This window comes from Panthera pardus, unplaced genomic scaffold (genome assembly GCF_024362965.1).
Source record: "Panthera pardus isolate Hobbes unplaced genomic scaffold, ASM2436296v1 HiC_scaffold_2, whole genome shotgun sequence".
In the NCBI taxonomy this organism is placed as follows: Eukaryota; Metazoa; Chordata; class Mammalia; order Carnivora; family Felidae; genus Panthera; species Panthera pardus.
In genome coordinates this window covers 15,615,976-15,634,325 of record NW_026526765.1, presented here as the reverse complement: position 1 = coordinate 15,634,325, position 18,350 = coordinate 15,615,976, and the positions used below count along the sequence as shown (strand labels likewise).

Genomic DNA, 18,350 nt, shown 5'->3' with positions numbered 1-18,350 from the left:
AGTAAGCAGACGTCTGGCAGGCGATATACATTTGTTTTTTTGTTTTCTGTTATATAGCAAAGTACACAAACTTAGCATCTTAAAACAACTCTTATTTATGACCTCAGAGTTTCTGTAGGTCAGATGTCTGTTCATGGCTTAGCTGGATCTTTGCAGGGTCTTTCCCAAGACTGGAATCAAGGTATCCATCAGGACCATGATCTTACCTGAGGCTTGAGATCGCTTCTAAGCTCACCTGGTTATTGGAAGCATTTAATTACTTTCAGCTACAGACCTCAGAGCTTCAGAATTTTCCTCAGCTCTTGAGTATTACCTGGAGTCTTGACATGTTGCACCCAGTTCTTGCTCCGTGGGCTTCCCTAATGTAGCCCATTTACTTCATCAAACAAGTAGGAAGAGATCTGCGAAGTCTGTTATCAATCAGTCTTATAAAATATAATGTAGTACAATACAATCAGGTGAATAATATATCAACATTTTTGCCATATCTGTTTCTCAGAGGCGAATCACAGGTCACATCCAGACTTCAAGGGGAAGGGATTACATGGAGGCATGAATTCCATGAGGAACACCTTAAAGTTTGTCACAGGTGAATCCAGATAGAAAAGGTCTAGGGTCTAGGTCCAGCTGAGTCATTTGTTCCCCTTTATTGTCTTTGGTAAACCAGAATGACTCTAATTATATTGTCCAGACCTACTTTAAATCATTTTAAAGCTTGTCCTAAAATTATACTACTGAGAAACATTGCCTATTTTTTTATGAGGCCCAATCAATACTGTGCTAAAGTAATCATTGCTTATGTTATCAGTGCCCTCCTGAGAAGGTATTTGTGTATATATAAATGAACAACTCTTTTTTCCATGTTCATGGACCACAAGAAAATTGGAAAATATGATAAGAACAAAATGGATGAAAAGTATATCCTGAAGTACTTACAGATTATATAATGTATTGTATTTTAATCATATTATGTTAGACTATAACAGTAATTAATATAGTATATAATATATAGATAATATTTTAAGATGATCACTTCAGATAGTTAGGTATTTGTCTATATCACCATTTCAAAAACAGCAAGGAATTTTATGGTACAGATATATAATGATTTATTTACTAAACCCTGTTCATTGTGTCAGAAATGGGTGCACACATCCTAAAATTATTTTCTTAACATTCATCATAAAAGTACAATTAATGAGAAAAATGTTAAACTTTCAAGTGGAAATTTTAGATTGTAAAAGATAAAGCCACTGAATGTGGACTCTCAGTTCTTGGTAACAGAAGATTAGCCATACCTGAAGTGAAGATTAGGCAAGCAGGAATTAAAACTACAATAAGAATCTGTATTCCCAATACTGTACTCTAGTTTTGTAAGATGTTCCTAGTTGGGAAAACTGGGTACATAGCATCTCTCTGTGTTTCTTAGAACTGTATATGAATATGTGACTACCAAAAAAAAAATAGAAAATTTAATTTAAAGTAAAAATATTTTAAAAGATATATATATATTTTTAATTTTTTTAACCTGTATTCACTTTTGAGAGACAGAGTGTGAGTGGGAGAAGGGTAGAGAGAAAGAGGAAGACAGAATGAAGCAGGCTCCAGGCTCTAAGCTGTCAGGATAGAGCCTGATGCGGGGCTTGAACTCATGGACCATGAGATCATGTCCTGAGCCGAAGTTGGACACTTAACAGACTGAGCCACCCAGGCACCCCTAAAAGATAACTTTAAAAGAATAATACCAAAAGCTAATTTTTCCACAAGAAAGATAAAACCCAGAAAACAATGGAAAGATAATTCCCAACAGTGGCAAAATAATAACTGACAGGCATGAATTCTTTTTTCTACCAAAAATATCCCTCAGAAATAAAGACAGGAACAACTCATAGTTAGGACAACAAAATGTGAAAATCCCATCCTGTAAGACACAGTCTCAGAATTATATTGGCTAAAAACAGGAAAATAACTATACTGGTAAGTTTAAGTCACAAGGAACCTCCAAGACAAAATCAATCAGTAAATATATTCATAAAAACTCAGTTATCAATGAATGAATAGAAATCAAAAGAACATTTTCTGGAGTTTAAAATATGCATCATACACATGGCAACAAGGGATCATAAGTGAGAAAGACACATAAAGTTAAAATATTCTAAACTCCTTAAATTTGGGATCCTTAAAATTTGAGAAATTGATAAACTACGATTTTATAACAGATTTTGTATGTCCACAGTGCATGCTCTAACCTCTAGATTAACTAATAAAAATAGTAAAAGAACATGTAACCAACAAGCTAATGGCAATTGTAATAAAGATACTTAATACTAAAGACAGCAATGTTTACATTTCTATTTCTTGATCTTAACTGTGTTCATGAAAATATTTGTTCACTTTCAAATAGTTTGTATACTTGCCAAATTGTTGCAGGTGATTTTATCCTGCTGGATTATATTTTACAGTGCAAAAATATAGGGAAAATAAAATTTTCATATAGGAGCTATTTTCAAGGATTCTAGAAGTCTATTTATTTTTTTCATGTTTATTTATTTTTGAGAGAGAGAAGCACACAGTTGAGAGTGGGTGACAGCAAGGGGTAGAGACAGAGGGAGACAGAGAATCCCAAGCAGCATCCTCCTCTGTCCTAGTGGACCAAACTCACAAAGTGTGACGTCATTACCTGAGCTAAAACCAAGAGTCAGATGCTGAACTGACTGAGCCGCACAGGTGCCCCTAGAAAGACTATTTTAAAACTAAAATATAATCCTAATAAAATGTGATGTTTGTAACCAATAGTAATTCCAACATAATCCAGAAATTCCTGTGAAGTTTGTAAAACTCAAAATTGGAATGACAAGTTCTCATATTTGCTGCTGATACATAGATGGTCTCTTAACACAAAACAGGCAAAATAAGATACAAGTTGTAGTGCACAAAATTCTAGTAGCTAGGTAGAGGTCTTGCAATTTTAAAAAATCAAGAAATAAGAGAAAAAAATATAGAATAATGGATAAAATAGAAAATTAAAATGATGTAAATTGAAAGTATACATTAGTATTTATGTTGAAATAAAATCACATAAATACTCAAAAGATGCATATTGTCAAAATAGATAAGAAAAAATCATTTAAATATTGTTTAAGGAGGTGTAAAATCAATGTGATAGAGGAAAATAATTTGAAAGAAAACATATAGAAAAACATAACGAATAAGTACTTGAATATGCATACTTGCTGTAGACGTATTCATGCAACTACACACACACACACACACACACACACACACACACACACACACACACATTTCATCAAACAACATTGGTAGATATAAAGAGGTACATTCATTGGGATGAAAACAATTTATGCACCAGGCAGAAATAACAATTTTAAATTTATATACACTTATCAATGTTGCCTCAAAATGAACAAAGAAAAAAATGATAGAAATATTTAAAACTAGATTAGCCCATTATTGTATTGAGACTTTACTATGCTTTTACAAGAAACCGATAGAGTAATTATATAAGATTTTGGTAAGGATGCTGAAGATTGAAGACCATAATTAATAACATAATTAAATGACAAATATAGAATAATGCACTGAACAACTTCAGATCATGCATTCTTTTGAAAGTTACAGAAAACATTGACCAAAAATTTATTGTATGCAGGGCCACAAAGCAAGTTGTAATAATTTGCCAAGGATTGGCCTCATTATTTTCTGCATGACAAAAAAAACAAAGCTAGATCCTAAGATGCAAATTCAAAAGTTTCCTTAGTAAAATAATCCATTGGAAATAAGGGCATCTCTGAATAAGCTAAGAAACACTTAAGAAATAAAAATTAAAAACATATAATTGGAATGATAGTGAAAAAACATTGTATTAAAAAAGACCAAAAGGGGGAATCTAATTTCTGCATAATTTTAATATTAAAATCTGACAAGGATATATTTTGAATTACAGATATTCTCTCTCTTGAACATAGAAATATCATAAAAGAAATGTTTTCAGAGAATCCAGAAAAAATAATGTTTTCAAATGAAAAGGAAAAATATTAAAATTCATTTCATTACTGCAAATCGAAGCTTTTGATAAGGTTCAACATCCAATTAATAATAAAAATAATAACAACAATGATACTACTATGCATGAGTACAGTTTGTAGATAAAATTAATACTTTTCCTAAATATAAGGTCAATATAAATGTATTTCTTGTTTTTCTTTATGTCACCAACAATTAGAAAATAAAATTTAAACACTATGCCATTTAATATGTCGTTAAAAAATAAAATGCCCAGAAATAAATGTTACCTTTTTTAGGTATCTATTGCCTAATTGATAAATAACAACCTTGAGTAAACTTAGGTTATTTCCTTCCTTGAATCTTTGTTTCTTTGGTTTGTAGGTTATTCAGAGAATTCAAAATTGGATCATTTGAATTGTGACATAAACATTTAAAAGTCCAAATATAAAGTAATGATGGCATGAGCCATTTTTAGATTTTTTTTTCTCTTAGGTAATATATTTCTTTTTTTTTTTTTCCTTCAAGGCAATTTCAAAATTTATAGGATACAGTGAGATGTTGTAGTAGGAGAAACTCATACCTGGTAGTCCATAGTCACCTTTGCAGGTGAAAGCATTGAAAAACGTGGGCAAATAGCACTGAGTCCTTGCTCTTGGATGAGCTGATTGAGCTCCTGAGAATGTGAACATTCACTCCCAAAACTGAAACACTAGTATCAGTTTCCTGGATTGAACTCTCTTCATATTGGCCAGTGACCTTGACTTTTTCCATTGACTTCCCATATGTCCCACCTTTTGTTGAAGTGAAAGCTTATTCAGGCGTTTTCTCCAGTTCATGCTCTCCTGTCAGTGCCATTTTGCTAGTCTGGCTCCTCTGTTTTACCCTCGACACTGACTACCGAAGCTCTATGGCTTTTCTAAGAAATGATTTGGGTGCCATTGATAAATGCTTTCTTCATCTCTAAAATGAAGAAAAGTGTCACAATGTCAGAACCCTAAGATTTTATGACTAGATGACTCTCAGATTCCTTTAAATGTGGATTACCTTATTCTCCTGGCATGAAAAGCTATTTGTTGCATTTTAGAAAAGGCTAAATTTACAACAAAATGTATCTTTTTTCTGGGTGTCTAAACCCTATATATAGTATTGTCCTTTTCTTCATACAACTATTACTATTTTCAGAGAACAATCAATCACTAGACTTAGCACCCCTAAGTTCTAATGTGATTTCATTAAGTGATTCTATTTATTATCCTTTAAAGACTATTTTCAGATCTAGCATCATTGTTGTCTTTAATATTACATAATTTTAGAAGTCACTTTAAAATAGCTGGGTTCTTTATATTGCTTGAGCATTTCTTTCTCCAAACATTTGTTTCACAAAAATGAATTAAAATATTTTACTAAGGGGATAAAGTCACTTGACAATATTTTTGGGGCACCTGGGTGGCTCAGTCGGTTGAGTGCCTGACGTCGGCTCAGGTCACGATCTTGCAGTCCATGAGTTTGAACCCTGTGTCGTGTTCTATGCTGACAGCTCAGAGCCTGGAGCCTGCTTCAGATTCTGTGTCTTTTTCTCTCTCTATTCCTTCCCCGCTCACACTTTGTCTCTCTCTGTCTAAAATAAATAAACATTAAAAAATTAAAAAAAGAAAATATTGTTTATTGCACCCTTATTTAAAAAAAAAAAAAAACAACATTGCCAAACTGTATGGTCAATTTGTATGATTAACCTATTACAAGGGAAATGGTCTGAATCTTCCTATTGTTTAATTTTGCAGTCTTTGGCTCATTTAACCTTATGTTTATAGACTTTCTAGAGAAACTTTGTGTGTTTTGATGCAGAGTAGGAATCGGGAACTCTATTTAAATAATAATTTGTGAAATAAGTTTTCCAAAGCACATTTGTATTGCCCAGCTGTACAAGGCTCCTCTTTCTATAACAATCGCTTTTAGAATTACAGACATTTTTATTATGGATGCTGTGCATCTACATAAAACAGCATGTGGCCATGGCAAAGAGATTAATCTTTTGTGAAGCAGAGGTTTAAACCACATATAACAGCAGAGTTCAGGTTGATTCAGGTATCAATACACCTGAAATACAGCAATATATTTCTCTGAGTTAATATAGTTCCCTGTTCTGAAAAAAAATCTTTTAAGTACCTTGCATGAAAAAAAATACTAAGAAGAAAATCATGCATACATGAAATTTGAAGTCAGTTCCCAAAGTAAAGTGAATTCAAAATAAATGAGATGGGCCTACGCATAAAAACCGAAACGTAAATGATGAGGACGATTTCTAGCTTATTTATACCAAATTTTCCCGTGTTTGTATGTGTATTTCATTAGCAGCAAACTTAGGAAATATAACATCTGTTAAAAAAAATGTATTGTCTGATACCAGCCTCCCTCCACCCTGTCAATTATTAACAATATAACTTTGTATGAAAAATGTACCTAGATCAGCAGACATCTTACACTTAGATTTGACAAAGATCAACCTCGTTGAACTAACAAAGGTTGGTATTGTTATTAAATAAATATATGCTCCCATGTGAGATTATATTATAAAGCAAATTCATTGATTACTTTAAAGAAGATACAGTGTGTTCCACAGAACATTCTTTTACTTTAAATGTTTAGTTAGGATTACCTCATTTACCTAACAGAAGACTACATTATTTGTATAAATCCGTGACACTGACTCGTTTGATTTTTTCCCCCTAATAAAGTACTCAAGAAGTAATAGACTATGGAAAACACATTTAAACAGAGGAATATATTTATTTAGTAAACACCAACTATCAACTTGGACTCCCCCTCCTTTTAGTAGAATAAATCTGTAACTGCTTCTCTCAGATCTTTCAAAATAAAGAATTTATGGACTCATTACATAATATGCATATGATAGGAACCGTGTAATTTCAGTTAAAAGGAGTGAGAGAAAGCAAATTGTTAATGGATTGTACATCACCAACAAATTGAGCAAACGTCACAGGTAGCAGAGTGTAGATAAATCATTACTGACAAAAGAATAGAAAATATTAATGACAGATACATGGCACTTATCTAGATATCTAAACACTTAAATCTTTTAAAAATCACAAACATGTTGGCTTCTTTTTTTTTTAAGTTTATTTATATTTTGAGAGAGAGAGGGAGCATGAACACAAGCAGGGGAAGAACAGAGGAAGAGAGAGAGAGGGAAGGAGAGAGAGAGAGAGAGAGAGAGAGAGAGAGAGAGAGAATCCCCAGCAGGCTCCGCACTGTCGGTGCAGAGCCTGAGTCTGGACTCAGTCTCACTAACCCTGAGATCATGACCCGAGCTGAAATCAAAAGTCAGACGCTTAACAGGCTGAGCCACCCAGGAGCCCCAAACATGTTACCTTCTGAGCTGGGTTTACTAATAAAAGTCCAAGGAAACAATAAATGGAAATCTATTTACTACTGAAAGAAAAAAAGGTAATCAGTAAACAGAAAAATTGAATATACCTTCTCGCATCAACAGAATATCTCAGAGTTCTAGACGAAAGTAGAGCAACATTCTATGGTTTTGGAGGCATTTTTCAGAAGTTTGGAAAAATATTTAAGTGTAGATGCGTCAGCAACAATTCTGTAGGAATTCAAGATGCATGGTTCCCTCTTAAACAAAATGTGGTAATCAGCTCATCATTTGCTACGGACATGAGATCGAGAAATCTTTGAGGAAGATAAATTTGCTACACTGAGCTTCCTGGCAAATGCAGATTTGAAATTACTGGTATAAAAATGGAAAGTACATTTTGCTAAAGATAACAGCAAGACAGTAAAGATAAAATATAGATTATATCAGTGCTCAACAAATAGAATAAACTTAAGTATAAACACATTAAGGAAATTTAAAATAATGTATAAATCAATTCCAAATGAGAAAAAAAAAAAATAATTGTCCCACACAAGTAATAAGGGGAAACATAAAATAATGCACTTGAATATGTGTCCGTAGGTTTTGAGGTATCATCGGCATAATAGGACTCAGAATTAGAGAATGACAATGAACAAAGTGTAGGGGGAGATAGGACATTTCTTTTCCAAAAGAAAAAAAAATGTACATTGACATTATGTTACCCTGAAAACAATCTTGAAAATTTGGTAGTTTTATTTCAGTTTTATATTAAGTACCTGACGTGCACAGAATGTAGGTCTGTTCTTCAGATTACACTACACATTCTCTGACCTCCATGGAGCTTTTCATGCACTTGAGAAAAGTTGTCAGATTGTTTCTGATTACCCATCAGTTTATTCTCCTATCAAGTCAAAAGCCAATAGCAAGGGAAGAACGATCTATCCAGAGAGCAGCTGTACTTTAGATGGAAAAGAAGGCAAACATCAAGGAGATACGTAGAATTTTCAGTTCATTAAGTAATAGCGTGAAGGGAAGGAAAGAACTGATGAATGATAAAGACTTCTTGGAATATGTGGGCTGGAAGGAGGAGGCTTTACCTAGGATTTCTTTCTGAGAAAGAAAGAACAACTGGGTTAGTAAACCCAGGCTCTACATCTTGAACAAGGATGCCAGGGTGAGAGCCGCATGCATATACGGACGAAATGGATCACTTCTATTGCCTGAAGCACTTTTGGCAATGAAATGCGTGTGGACACATGCTTTTCTGGTCTCACTGCCACTGATGATTCCTTTTTAGTACTTTTATATTCGTCCTCATCTGCCAGACCAACTAATGGGCTCAATACTTGGACAGGAATTTACGTTTTAACTGTTGCACATACTGGTGTATTCTTTCACTCAGAAAAGATGGAAATGGGATGAAATTGAGTAAGATGTTTTTAGAAATCGTAACAATTTTTGAAATGAACACACTATATTTCCCATATAGGACACACTCTTTTCACAAGCTTCTTGTTGCTCTCTTTGTTCTTAATTTATCTAAGGAAGGGATAGATGAAAGATACCTAAGTATTAGGATACAACGTTTTAAAAGAGGAGAATATTGTCCTGCTTATTGGTTTGGCCATTTTCTCCTTAAGAGTGTAACGTCTACAGCTATTGGAATTTGTGTTCTGTTCTTCGGTCACCTGGAATGTTTTATTTATGTATTCAAACATTGTCTGCTATATAATGCACAGGCTCCAAATTTTAGTGCTTTCTCCCAACCATCGTATATGAGAAGTATTCCATAAAACTCTGAGTGGTCTGGTTTTGCCTTTGCTACTATTTTAACAGTTAGGAGTCCCATCACAATCCTTTAGGGTCTCCGAACCTTATCTGTAAAATAGAGGGGCTAGATCATGCTCTCAAAAGTTCCCCGAAACAATAAAAACAGTATGACTCCACTGTGTTTGCATGTACTGAGAACCGGGAACACCACAAATCTGTTGTACGTGAACACTAGGATATTTATATTTGTACACACGATACTCATGTTTCCCCAAACAGGTATCCATACAAAATCTTGCGACTAATTGGCCCAAGGTACTGTAGGTGATAAAGAAAAAAAATAATAATAAATAAATGTCTGTGCTGTGCTAGAAAATAAAGTGTGAATGATTATAAATTGTACTGTACTGTAATGTGTTTCCTAAAATCTCATATAAGACAGAGCCAATTAGCTGGTACGTTTATTAGTTAAATTTGAAAGCGGGCAAGGTGGATCAAGGGGGCCTTTTAAAATCCTTTTGTGATGACAGTTAAATATGTTATAATTAAAATCAAGGGAATAAGCAAAATTAAGTTTACTATTTAGTATTTGCTTTCTCTCTTTAGGTTATTCATACCATCAGTGCTACTGATAAAGATGATTTTGCAAATGGACCAAGGTTTAACTTCTTTCTTGATGAACGCCTGTCTATAAACCCAAACTTCACTCTGAAGGACAATGAAGGTGAACACGAATTACATATACTTTTTAATCTATGTGAGATCTGCTTTGACTTAATATGGAATAGGCCTGAGCAGTTTTGTTTTATTTTTACATACCCATGAACAGCTTGCAAATCCGCATTCAAAGTCAGTTTGATGTTAATGTGTTATGATCTGTGAATAGCTTGTATTTAAAATTGAGCCATATGTACAAATAACTTTCATTGAGTTTATTCAGAAGCATTCCTTTAAACAAGAAATGTACATGTAATATGCTCTTGGGCAAATTTTAAGAGAAATCTTAGCTGACAAACATGTTTATGAGAGCTGCTTGCAATTGCTAGGAGGTAGAAAAATTTTAAATTAGGAAAAATGAAAAATATGTCCTAGGGACAGTTAGTAAAGGAAATGCAATGTTTGAATTCATCTTGCATTAGCAAGGCTATCATAATGTGGTGTACAAATTATATTTCCTCTTGTTATTATGAATATTTTTCAAACTATGGGTAGAAAATATGCATAATTGCAGAATATTTTGTAAATTTTGAATTACTTCTGCTTAAACTTCTGTATTGTGTGGGGAAAGAAAGAACACCATAATCTAGTACCTAGAGAAGATTCACCGTGATTTAGATTCCCTGTTTGGTAGATTTCTCCAGGTCCTGTAAAAATCAATCTTCTGTATGTAAAGGAAACACTAAGTCATTCTCTATGTGCAGTGTTCTGATTTGTATCAACTTTCTTCTTACCCCAAACTATTTTTGATCATGTCTATCTGAATATGCTACTTTTGGAATTTAACACTTGCCTCAGAATCCTTTCAAAGAAACAACAGTGCATCCACTTAAGAGTAAACATTTAATTTCCTCTCTATACACTTCAGGGAAAAGGATTTTCAAACACCAAAAAAAAAAAAAAAATGCTGTTACTTAATGTCAACTCACTAAAACATTATTTCCATCATTCCTAATTCCTTCTTTATATTATCATAACAAGAAGACCAAATTGTACATGTGGCCATAGCAAGATTCATATGAAAATACAAAGCTTGATTGTCTCTCATTTTAACTACCCTATAGTCAGCTCTATGTACGAGAATAAATATTTGTGCATGTTTGTATCTGACATATTGTATTAGTTGATTATTGTACATTTATTCGCATTTGAATATTCCATTCTACAATCCCAAATATATTTAATGTAAGTATGTTAAATATGTAAAAAACTCTATTACTATTTCCCATATTTCAAATACTTGCAAAATTTGGAGAGCATTCAACTTTCTGCCTTAGTAGATTAAAATCATATCTAGATATCTATATCTATATCTATCTATATATTTCAGTTGTTTGTTTTTACATTCCAATAAGGATTTTATTTTACATTTTTAAGTAATTTTCATTTGATGATATAATGAAAATTTGACTTGGATTTAAAGATGGGCATTCAAGTTATTTAACCCATGTAAGTATAAGTCCAAAAATATTTTTAAAAACAGGAGAATTTTAATATTGTTGAGACCCACTCTGTGATTAAAAATCCGCATACAAATATATTATATCTGGAATTTGTGAATTTAATGAATGGCTACATTCAAAAGGGCTTAATTCAATCATTTGACTCACCAGTGGTAGGAACTCATTTCCCTCAAATATATACACTCTTGAAAGGATTTATGGTGCTGATGTACATATTTTTACATTTGTTTTAAATGTAATTTTTTTTTAACATTTTTAAACATACATACAAACCATTTTAAATGTAAGCTTTTTAACGTTTGTTTTAAACATACATACGAATGCTTTGTCAAACATGTGAGGCCTATGGACAGTTGTGTAGGGATAAAGATGTTTTAATATATTTGTAAGATTATTTTTTTAATGTTGGGAATTGATAAAATTATAAATAACACAGGAAACTTTCTTTTGGATAGGTAAAACAGCAGTTTTTAGAAAAAAAAATCAGGTGCATAGCGGAAAGCATGAACTTATGGCAAGCCGATTTGATTATGCTAGATAAGCCACCTAAACTTTCCGAGCCTCAGCTTTTACATCCCTAAATTATGCTTTAAAATACCCACTCTGGAGCTTTGGGAGAGTTAGTGATACCATATGTAAAGATGGCCTTTTCTATAAACACAAGACAGTTATGGATAATAATATGTAAAGATGAAATTAAAAACAGAATAGCCATACCAAAATGAACGCACTCATACATATATATGTTCACAAGTGCATAAATAATTCTCTGGACAACAACCAGCACAAAAATAAAAGGAGTAAATATAAATATTAACAATCTAAGCCTGCTGAATCCTGGTAGCTTAGCATTTATATGCCCCCAGAACATACAAAATATATCTAAAAGAAACAAAGACAATGAAAATGTGTGTGTGTGTGTGTGTGTGTGAGCGAGCACGCACGTGCGAGTGCACAGGCACTCATGGCTTACACAAAAGTACACCTTCAGGGAATGGTGGAAGGCAGACCTAGCCTCCGAGCCAGGATGGGTGATCAGGAAGCCTTTGGTTGAGTAGCATCTCCCAAACTGCTAAATGGTAAAGACTGAATAGAGAGAAAAAGAGATTTCCAAAATAAGAGAGAAGTGTATATATTATTGTTTACTCTAAGCCCGCAGATCAACACATTAAAAGGTAGACAATGAAATAAAAAAATAAGTCAGAAGGTGAATTTACTCTGAATAATACAAAACACATAAGTGATCAGAAAATATTTTAATAAAAGTATATTTAGGATTCTCAAAATTAAAAAAAAAAAATAACATGTTTACAAAAAGACCAAGAAGCAATTAAGTCAAATGAGACAATGAAAGAAAACAAGTCTGTATGAAAACAATTTAAAAATCCCTATGAAATCAATGAATTAATTAAATCCTTATCAAAATAAAACTATAGTTTTTGCATATATAAAAAAGTATGTAGAACCATATAAGAAACATACAGTAATTCAGTTTTATACATGTAATTATATATAAATATATAAAACTATAGTTATTGACTATATAGAAAAGTATACAGAACTACATATAGAAATTTATAGATATTTAGGTATGTATAAAACTACATATATATGTTTATATTCTTAAGTTTATACTGTAATTACAAAGACATATACCTGTATATAAACATATATAATATACATATATGTATACACATACACATAGACACAGATATAAAGAGAGAACAACACAAATTACTAGGCAGCATTATCTCTAGACAGGACACAAAGAAAGTTTAACAAGTCAAAGGTAAAATTCATTAATTCAAGCAAAAAAGCTCAGGTAGATCAAAACTTTAAAAATTCATAAGAACACTTAGCAGATATGGAGTATAACGTGCCTAGAAGAATTAAGAAGAAATTATAGCAATCAACAATATAGATAGGTAAAATTACTTGACAGTTTCTCATATTGAAAATAGATGTGTCCTTACAATGAACATAAACAGCAAAACCAAGCACAAAATCAAATCTTCGCTTGGATATGACAGTTTAAAACTGGTAAATCTCAGGGGTGCGTTGGTGGTTCAGTCAAGTGTCCTACTTTGGCTCAGGTCACGATGTTGAGGTACACGAGTTCGAGCTCCACTTTGGGCTCTGTGCTGACAGCTCAAAGCCTGCTTCTGATTCTGTGTCTCCCTCTCTCTGCCCCTCCCCTCCCACAGAGAGACTCTCTGTCTCTCTTTCTCAAAAATAAATTAAAAAAAAAATTAAAAAAAACCCTGTTAAACCTCAAAGATAAAGAGAAAAATCTTTACAGTATCAAAGACAAAATGCAGAATAATTAAAAACAATGAGAATTAGATTTAAAGTAGATTCCTGTGTTAATTTTTTTTAAATTTTCTTTAATGTTTATTTATTTTTGAAAGAGAGAGACCAGTGTGAACGGGGCAGGGGCGAAGAGAGAGTGCGACACAGAATCGGAAGCAGGCTCCAGACTCTGAGCTGTCAGCACAGAGCCTGATGCAGGGCTCAAACTCATGAACCATGAGATCATGACTTGAGTCAAAGTCAGAAGCTTAGCCGACTGAGCCACCCAAGTGCCCCTAATATTTTTTTAAAGCTGAAAGAGGTTGACAAAAACCACGTGCTCAAAATGCTGAAGGAAAATAATTTGCTATTATCAATAACCTTTCCTAGATTTAGTTAAAAATGGTAAGCTATCTAAAATCAAGGAAGACCCCTTAGTTAAGAATTTTTTCCAATGTATAAAAAATAAGTTTTTACTGTTCGCTACTGACATTTTGACAAATATCGTATTAATCTTTGCCTTCAGGATCTCTGCAGAATATAATAGAGAAGAAAAAAATCTTGTAATTCATGTTTTATTTCATATGTTAAAGCTTGAAGAGTAAATGCTAAATTAGCAGAATAAAAGTCTGTGATTTCCAAAGCAAGGAAGGATTTTCAGAAAGTTAAATAAAAAAGCTTATTTTATCAATGGAGCACAAGGCCAGAAAGGAGAATAAAAGATGGAAAGTGAAAGCATAGAAAATGAAAGAAGAAAGTAGAAATAAGTTCAAATATATTGTAGTCATAATCGGATTAAATATCATTTTTCATCAAAGCTGTATATAAATATGCTGCTTAGAAGAGGTGTACCAAATTCAAAATGAGATAGGAAATTTTATATAAAAAGTTGGAAATATTTACCCATTGCTTCAAAAGAAACAACTATTACTGAAAAAAAGAAAACCCAAGATCCATGGGGTCTAAAATAAGACATTTATTCAGCTCACATGTTTACGAAGGAGCACATTCTGGTAGGTTTCTGAGAGGTTCATCTAAGCAACTTTTCTGGTCTCAGGACACCTACAGTCACTACAACTAATCCGCATTGTAAAAATAAAAATATTCTCACTTCAAAGAGAAAAACGTAACCATGATAAATAGAAACAAAACACAAGATTATCCTTGTTAACAGATGATGAAATTGTCTATAGGAAAATGTAAGAAAGTCTACAGAAACACCTTGCATAGTAATGGGATGTTTTGCCAACATTTTTGAATACTAGCAAATGCCCCAAATGGATCGATTTCCTATATTAAAAAAAAAAAAACCAAAAACTACAAGGGCACCTGGGTGACTCAGTCAGGTAAGCATTGACGCTTGGTGTCGGGTCAGGTCATGATCTCCAGGTTTCATGCGTTTGAGCCCTGCGTAGAGCTCTACGCTGGAAGTACTCAGCCTACTCCAAGATTCTTTCTCTCCCTCTCTCTGCCCCTTCCCTTCTTACAGTGTCTCTGCCTCTCTCAAATAAATTAATTAATTAAAAAAATATATATGAATAAATAGTAAATCAGGTACAATTTAAAATGGCAAAAACAAATCGAGCAAATTAGCTCAAGCCCTTCTAAAATCATTAGAGGAAAAAAAATCCAATACATAATTTTCAAGTTTATTCTATATAAAGAGCAATGTTACTGAAAATATAAAAACACACCCCAAAATAATATATTTACCAAATTACTTAATCAGAGCACTTAAATTTTCATATTAATCTATAAATTAAATCTAATTTTAATGATAAACTCAATTAGTCATCTGTTAATAAAATGCAAATAAATAGTAAAGGATTAAGAAAAGCAAAAATGTATTGAAAAAGATGATGGAGGTATGTAATTAGCAGAAACAGAAGAAGAGAGGACATATCCTAACAGATATCTAGACATTATAAAGATGAATACAGTGAGTGTAAACCCAGACAGTTGGTTTTTCTCTTTTCTATTTTTTTCTTTTTCTTTTTTTTTTTTTTTGCAAGTGCCTGACTTAAGCTTTGATTGCCACGGCCCCCACTTTGAAGAGGGCTATCTGGAACAAACACCATGCCAGCCACAGGACTAGATCAAGATCCAGGCTGCCTCCCCCTGTCCCGGGAGACTCTTTGTTTTAGAGACCTTGATTGATTTTGATAACTGTTGATTTGGGCCTTTTTCTCTCTGCCTCTCTTACGTTGCTTTAAATTCCCACTCTTATGTTTTAAATTCATCAATAAAGAGTGAGTCTCCCAGACCTTAGGACCCACCCTTGACCCCAATACCAATAGAACTTTAAGGCCCCTCCACATTCTCTTTCTCTCTACACTCCACCTCTCTGTGTGACCCCAGGCATGCCACATAATGTCCAGGATGTGTAAGTAATAAACATTTTTGGTTTTTTGTTTTTTTTGTTTTTCAAATTTTCCTAATGCTTATTGCGGAAGCGTGTCTTGCAATCATAATAAGAATCACAAAGGCTGGTCCAACCACAATATTAGTTATTGATAGGCTAAGACTAGCATAAAACAATGAAATACTCTTTGAATATGGTACTAGTAGAGAAATAAAGAGAGGAGGAGAACAAATTCAGGGGAGTGAATAAAATTAGATATCTAAATCTATGTATAAGCATATGACCTTGACAGAAGGCAAAGGTAGCATTTTTAACCATTGTGGAAAGGGTAATACAAAAAGTACATAGAAAGGGACCGGCTGGTTATCTAGATTCTCTAGAACATCTCAAACACATGAATAAAAATAGATAAATTATAAATTATATATATATATATATATATATATATATACACACACACACACACACACACACACACACATATGTGTGTGTGTTTGTGTGTATATATAAATATAAATATATATATATATATATATATATATATATATATATATATATATATATAATGTAAGTTGACCTGGGTAACATTGTCATTCTGTGCCAGGTATCACTTCCACTGACTTTTTTGTGTTTTTCTGAGTTTTGTTTTCCGTTACTCTCCCATTCCCGCTATAGCCCTTCTTCCAAATTACCATGTACTCAAAGATAGTACCAAAAGTAAGGGTGAACAGAGTATGGTGAAAAAGGAGCCCAGCTTAGCAGATATTTGAAAGGAATAATAGACAAAAGAAATTGCAGACTAAAAATAGATTTCAGGCTCATTTTTCCAAATATTTGCTAGGATAACAATGTAGAGCTAAATAAACTTGGTCTGTGGATGGATCCTGAAAGTCACTTCCAAAGCAGAGAGGCATTGAGATTCACAAGAAAATATATAAATACTGGCCCAGATCTACTCACCACTTCTTACTGTGTTGGAGAAATCACTGGGAATTGGAGCTCAAAGGACTTCCCTCAGCAGAAGATCACAGGACATTGCAAGGGTCAAGCAGGATGAAAGAGAGGCAGTTAGCATATATTGGGATGCACCTAATGTGAGAAAGAGAAAACCATACTTAAATATCTGACAAAGACTTTTTGAGTGGACACATGAAAACATTGCCAATTTAAAATTTCTGGTAAGGTGATAAAACTCGAATAGCCACTGCTTAAAACGGAATCAGTAATCAGAAAGATGGAAAAAGAAGGAACACTGCCCAAGAGGACACTGCTTTCCTCTCATTCTCACAAGGGAGTTGAGAGGTGACGTCAGTGTCCTTGGATGCCTCCTGCTCTTTTGAGTCTTATGGAATTTTGCTGTCTCTCCTGATTTCTATCATCTATCAAGCTTCAGTCACTTCCCTCTTTTCCAAAAGTCTTGGTAACCCTGACTCCATCCATACTCAAGACATAACTGGAAAAATTTAATGTCCTTAAGAGAAAATTAGCCAGGACTTTGGCTACCCAACACCCAATACCCAACAGTCATTAGACAGAAAAAAATCCATTTTGTTTTTAATGACAAATGGTTATATGATAACTGGTACTTCCCTCATCACAACACTTGTCACAGGGTGGGCTCTCTCCCCATTTAGACTATAAAATCCAGGCATACAAGGAATTTTGTCTGACTTATTTAACTGCTGTATTCCTCACTCCTACCACGGTAACTGACACAGAGGAAACTTTAAGTAAATATCTGTTAAAAAAAATAAGAGGGAAAAACAAAGAAGAAAGTTTTAGAGTTTGACTCTGGAAATAGGTTGCCTCTATTTGAAACCCGGTTTCTAGGCTAATTATGTGTGAAACCACCACCAAATCCTTGTTCCCGGTGTGTCTGTTTCCTCCTTTGTAAAATGGAGATATGGACACAATCATTACTATTTTGTAATTTTTAAGAGAGATGAAAATATAAAGAATTTGAAATCACATGCGAAGGGCTACATGTTTTAAGGGGCACACTGAAGGTAACTAAAAAGTAAATACATAGATGGAAAAATAATATAAAGAATCCAAATAAATTACTCTGAGTAAAGAAATATTTGAGTTTTAGGTGGGAAGAATATGTAACTATCCCAGAGAAATTGCCTAACTCGACAGACAAGGAAATAATTTTACCAGTTTCCAATGAAATTAAATTATAAAGATAATACTAAATGGTGCTGAAGTACTTATTTGCGAAATAACGAGCTAATAGTCGATGGATCTTGTGTTAGTGACACTTGAAAAAAAGAACTACAATAAGATAATCCTCTTCCTGTTAGCATAGTACTCATGTGACAATCAGGGAAATGTA

At 33.3% G+C, this 18,350-nt stretch overlaps 1 protein-coding gene across 7 annotated transcripts in view; it reads left to right on the top strand.

The window, feature by feature from the left end:
* Positions 1–18,350, top strand: part of CDH18 (cadherin 18) — a 992,712-nt gene that overhangs the window by 953,675 nt on the left and 20,687 nt on the right. For all 7 annotated transcript variants that reach the window (XR_008423672.1, XM_019450749.2, XM_019450750.2 and 4 more), the window contains one exon: positions 9,791–9,908. Coding sequence is in view for 6 of the 7 variants with exons in the window: in XM_019450749.2 (XP_019306294.1) it covers positions 9,791–9,908 (118 nt within the window). In the remaining variant the exon portion in view is untranslated. The remainder of the gene's footprint in view (positions 1–9,790; positions 9,909–18,350) is intronic.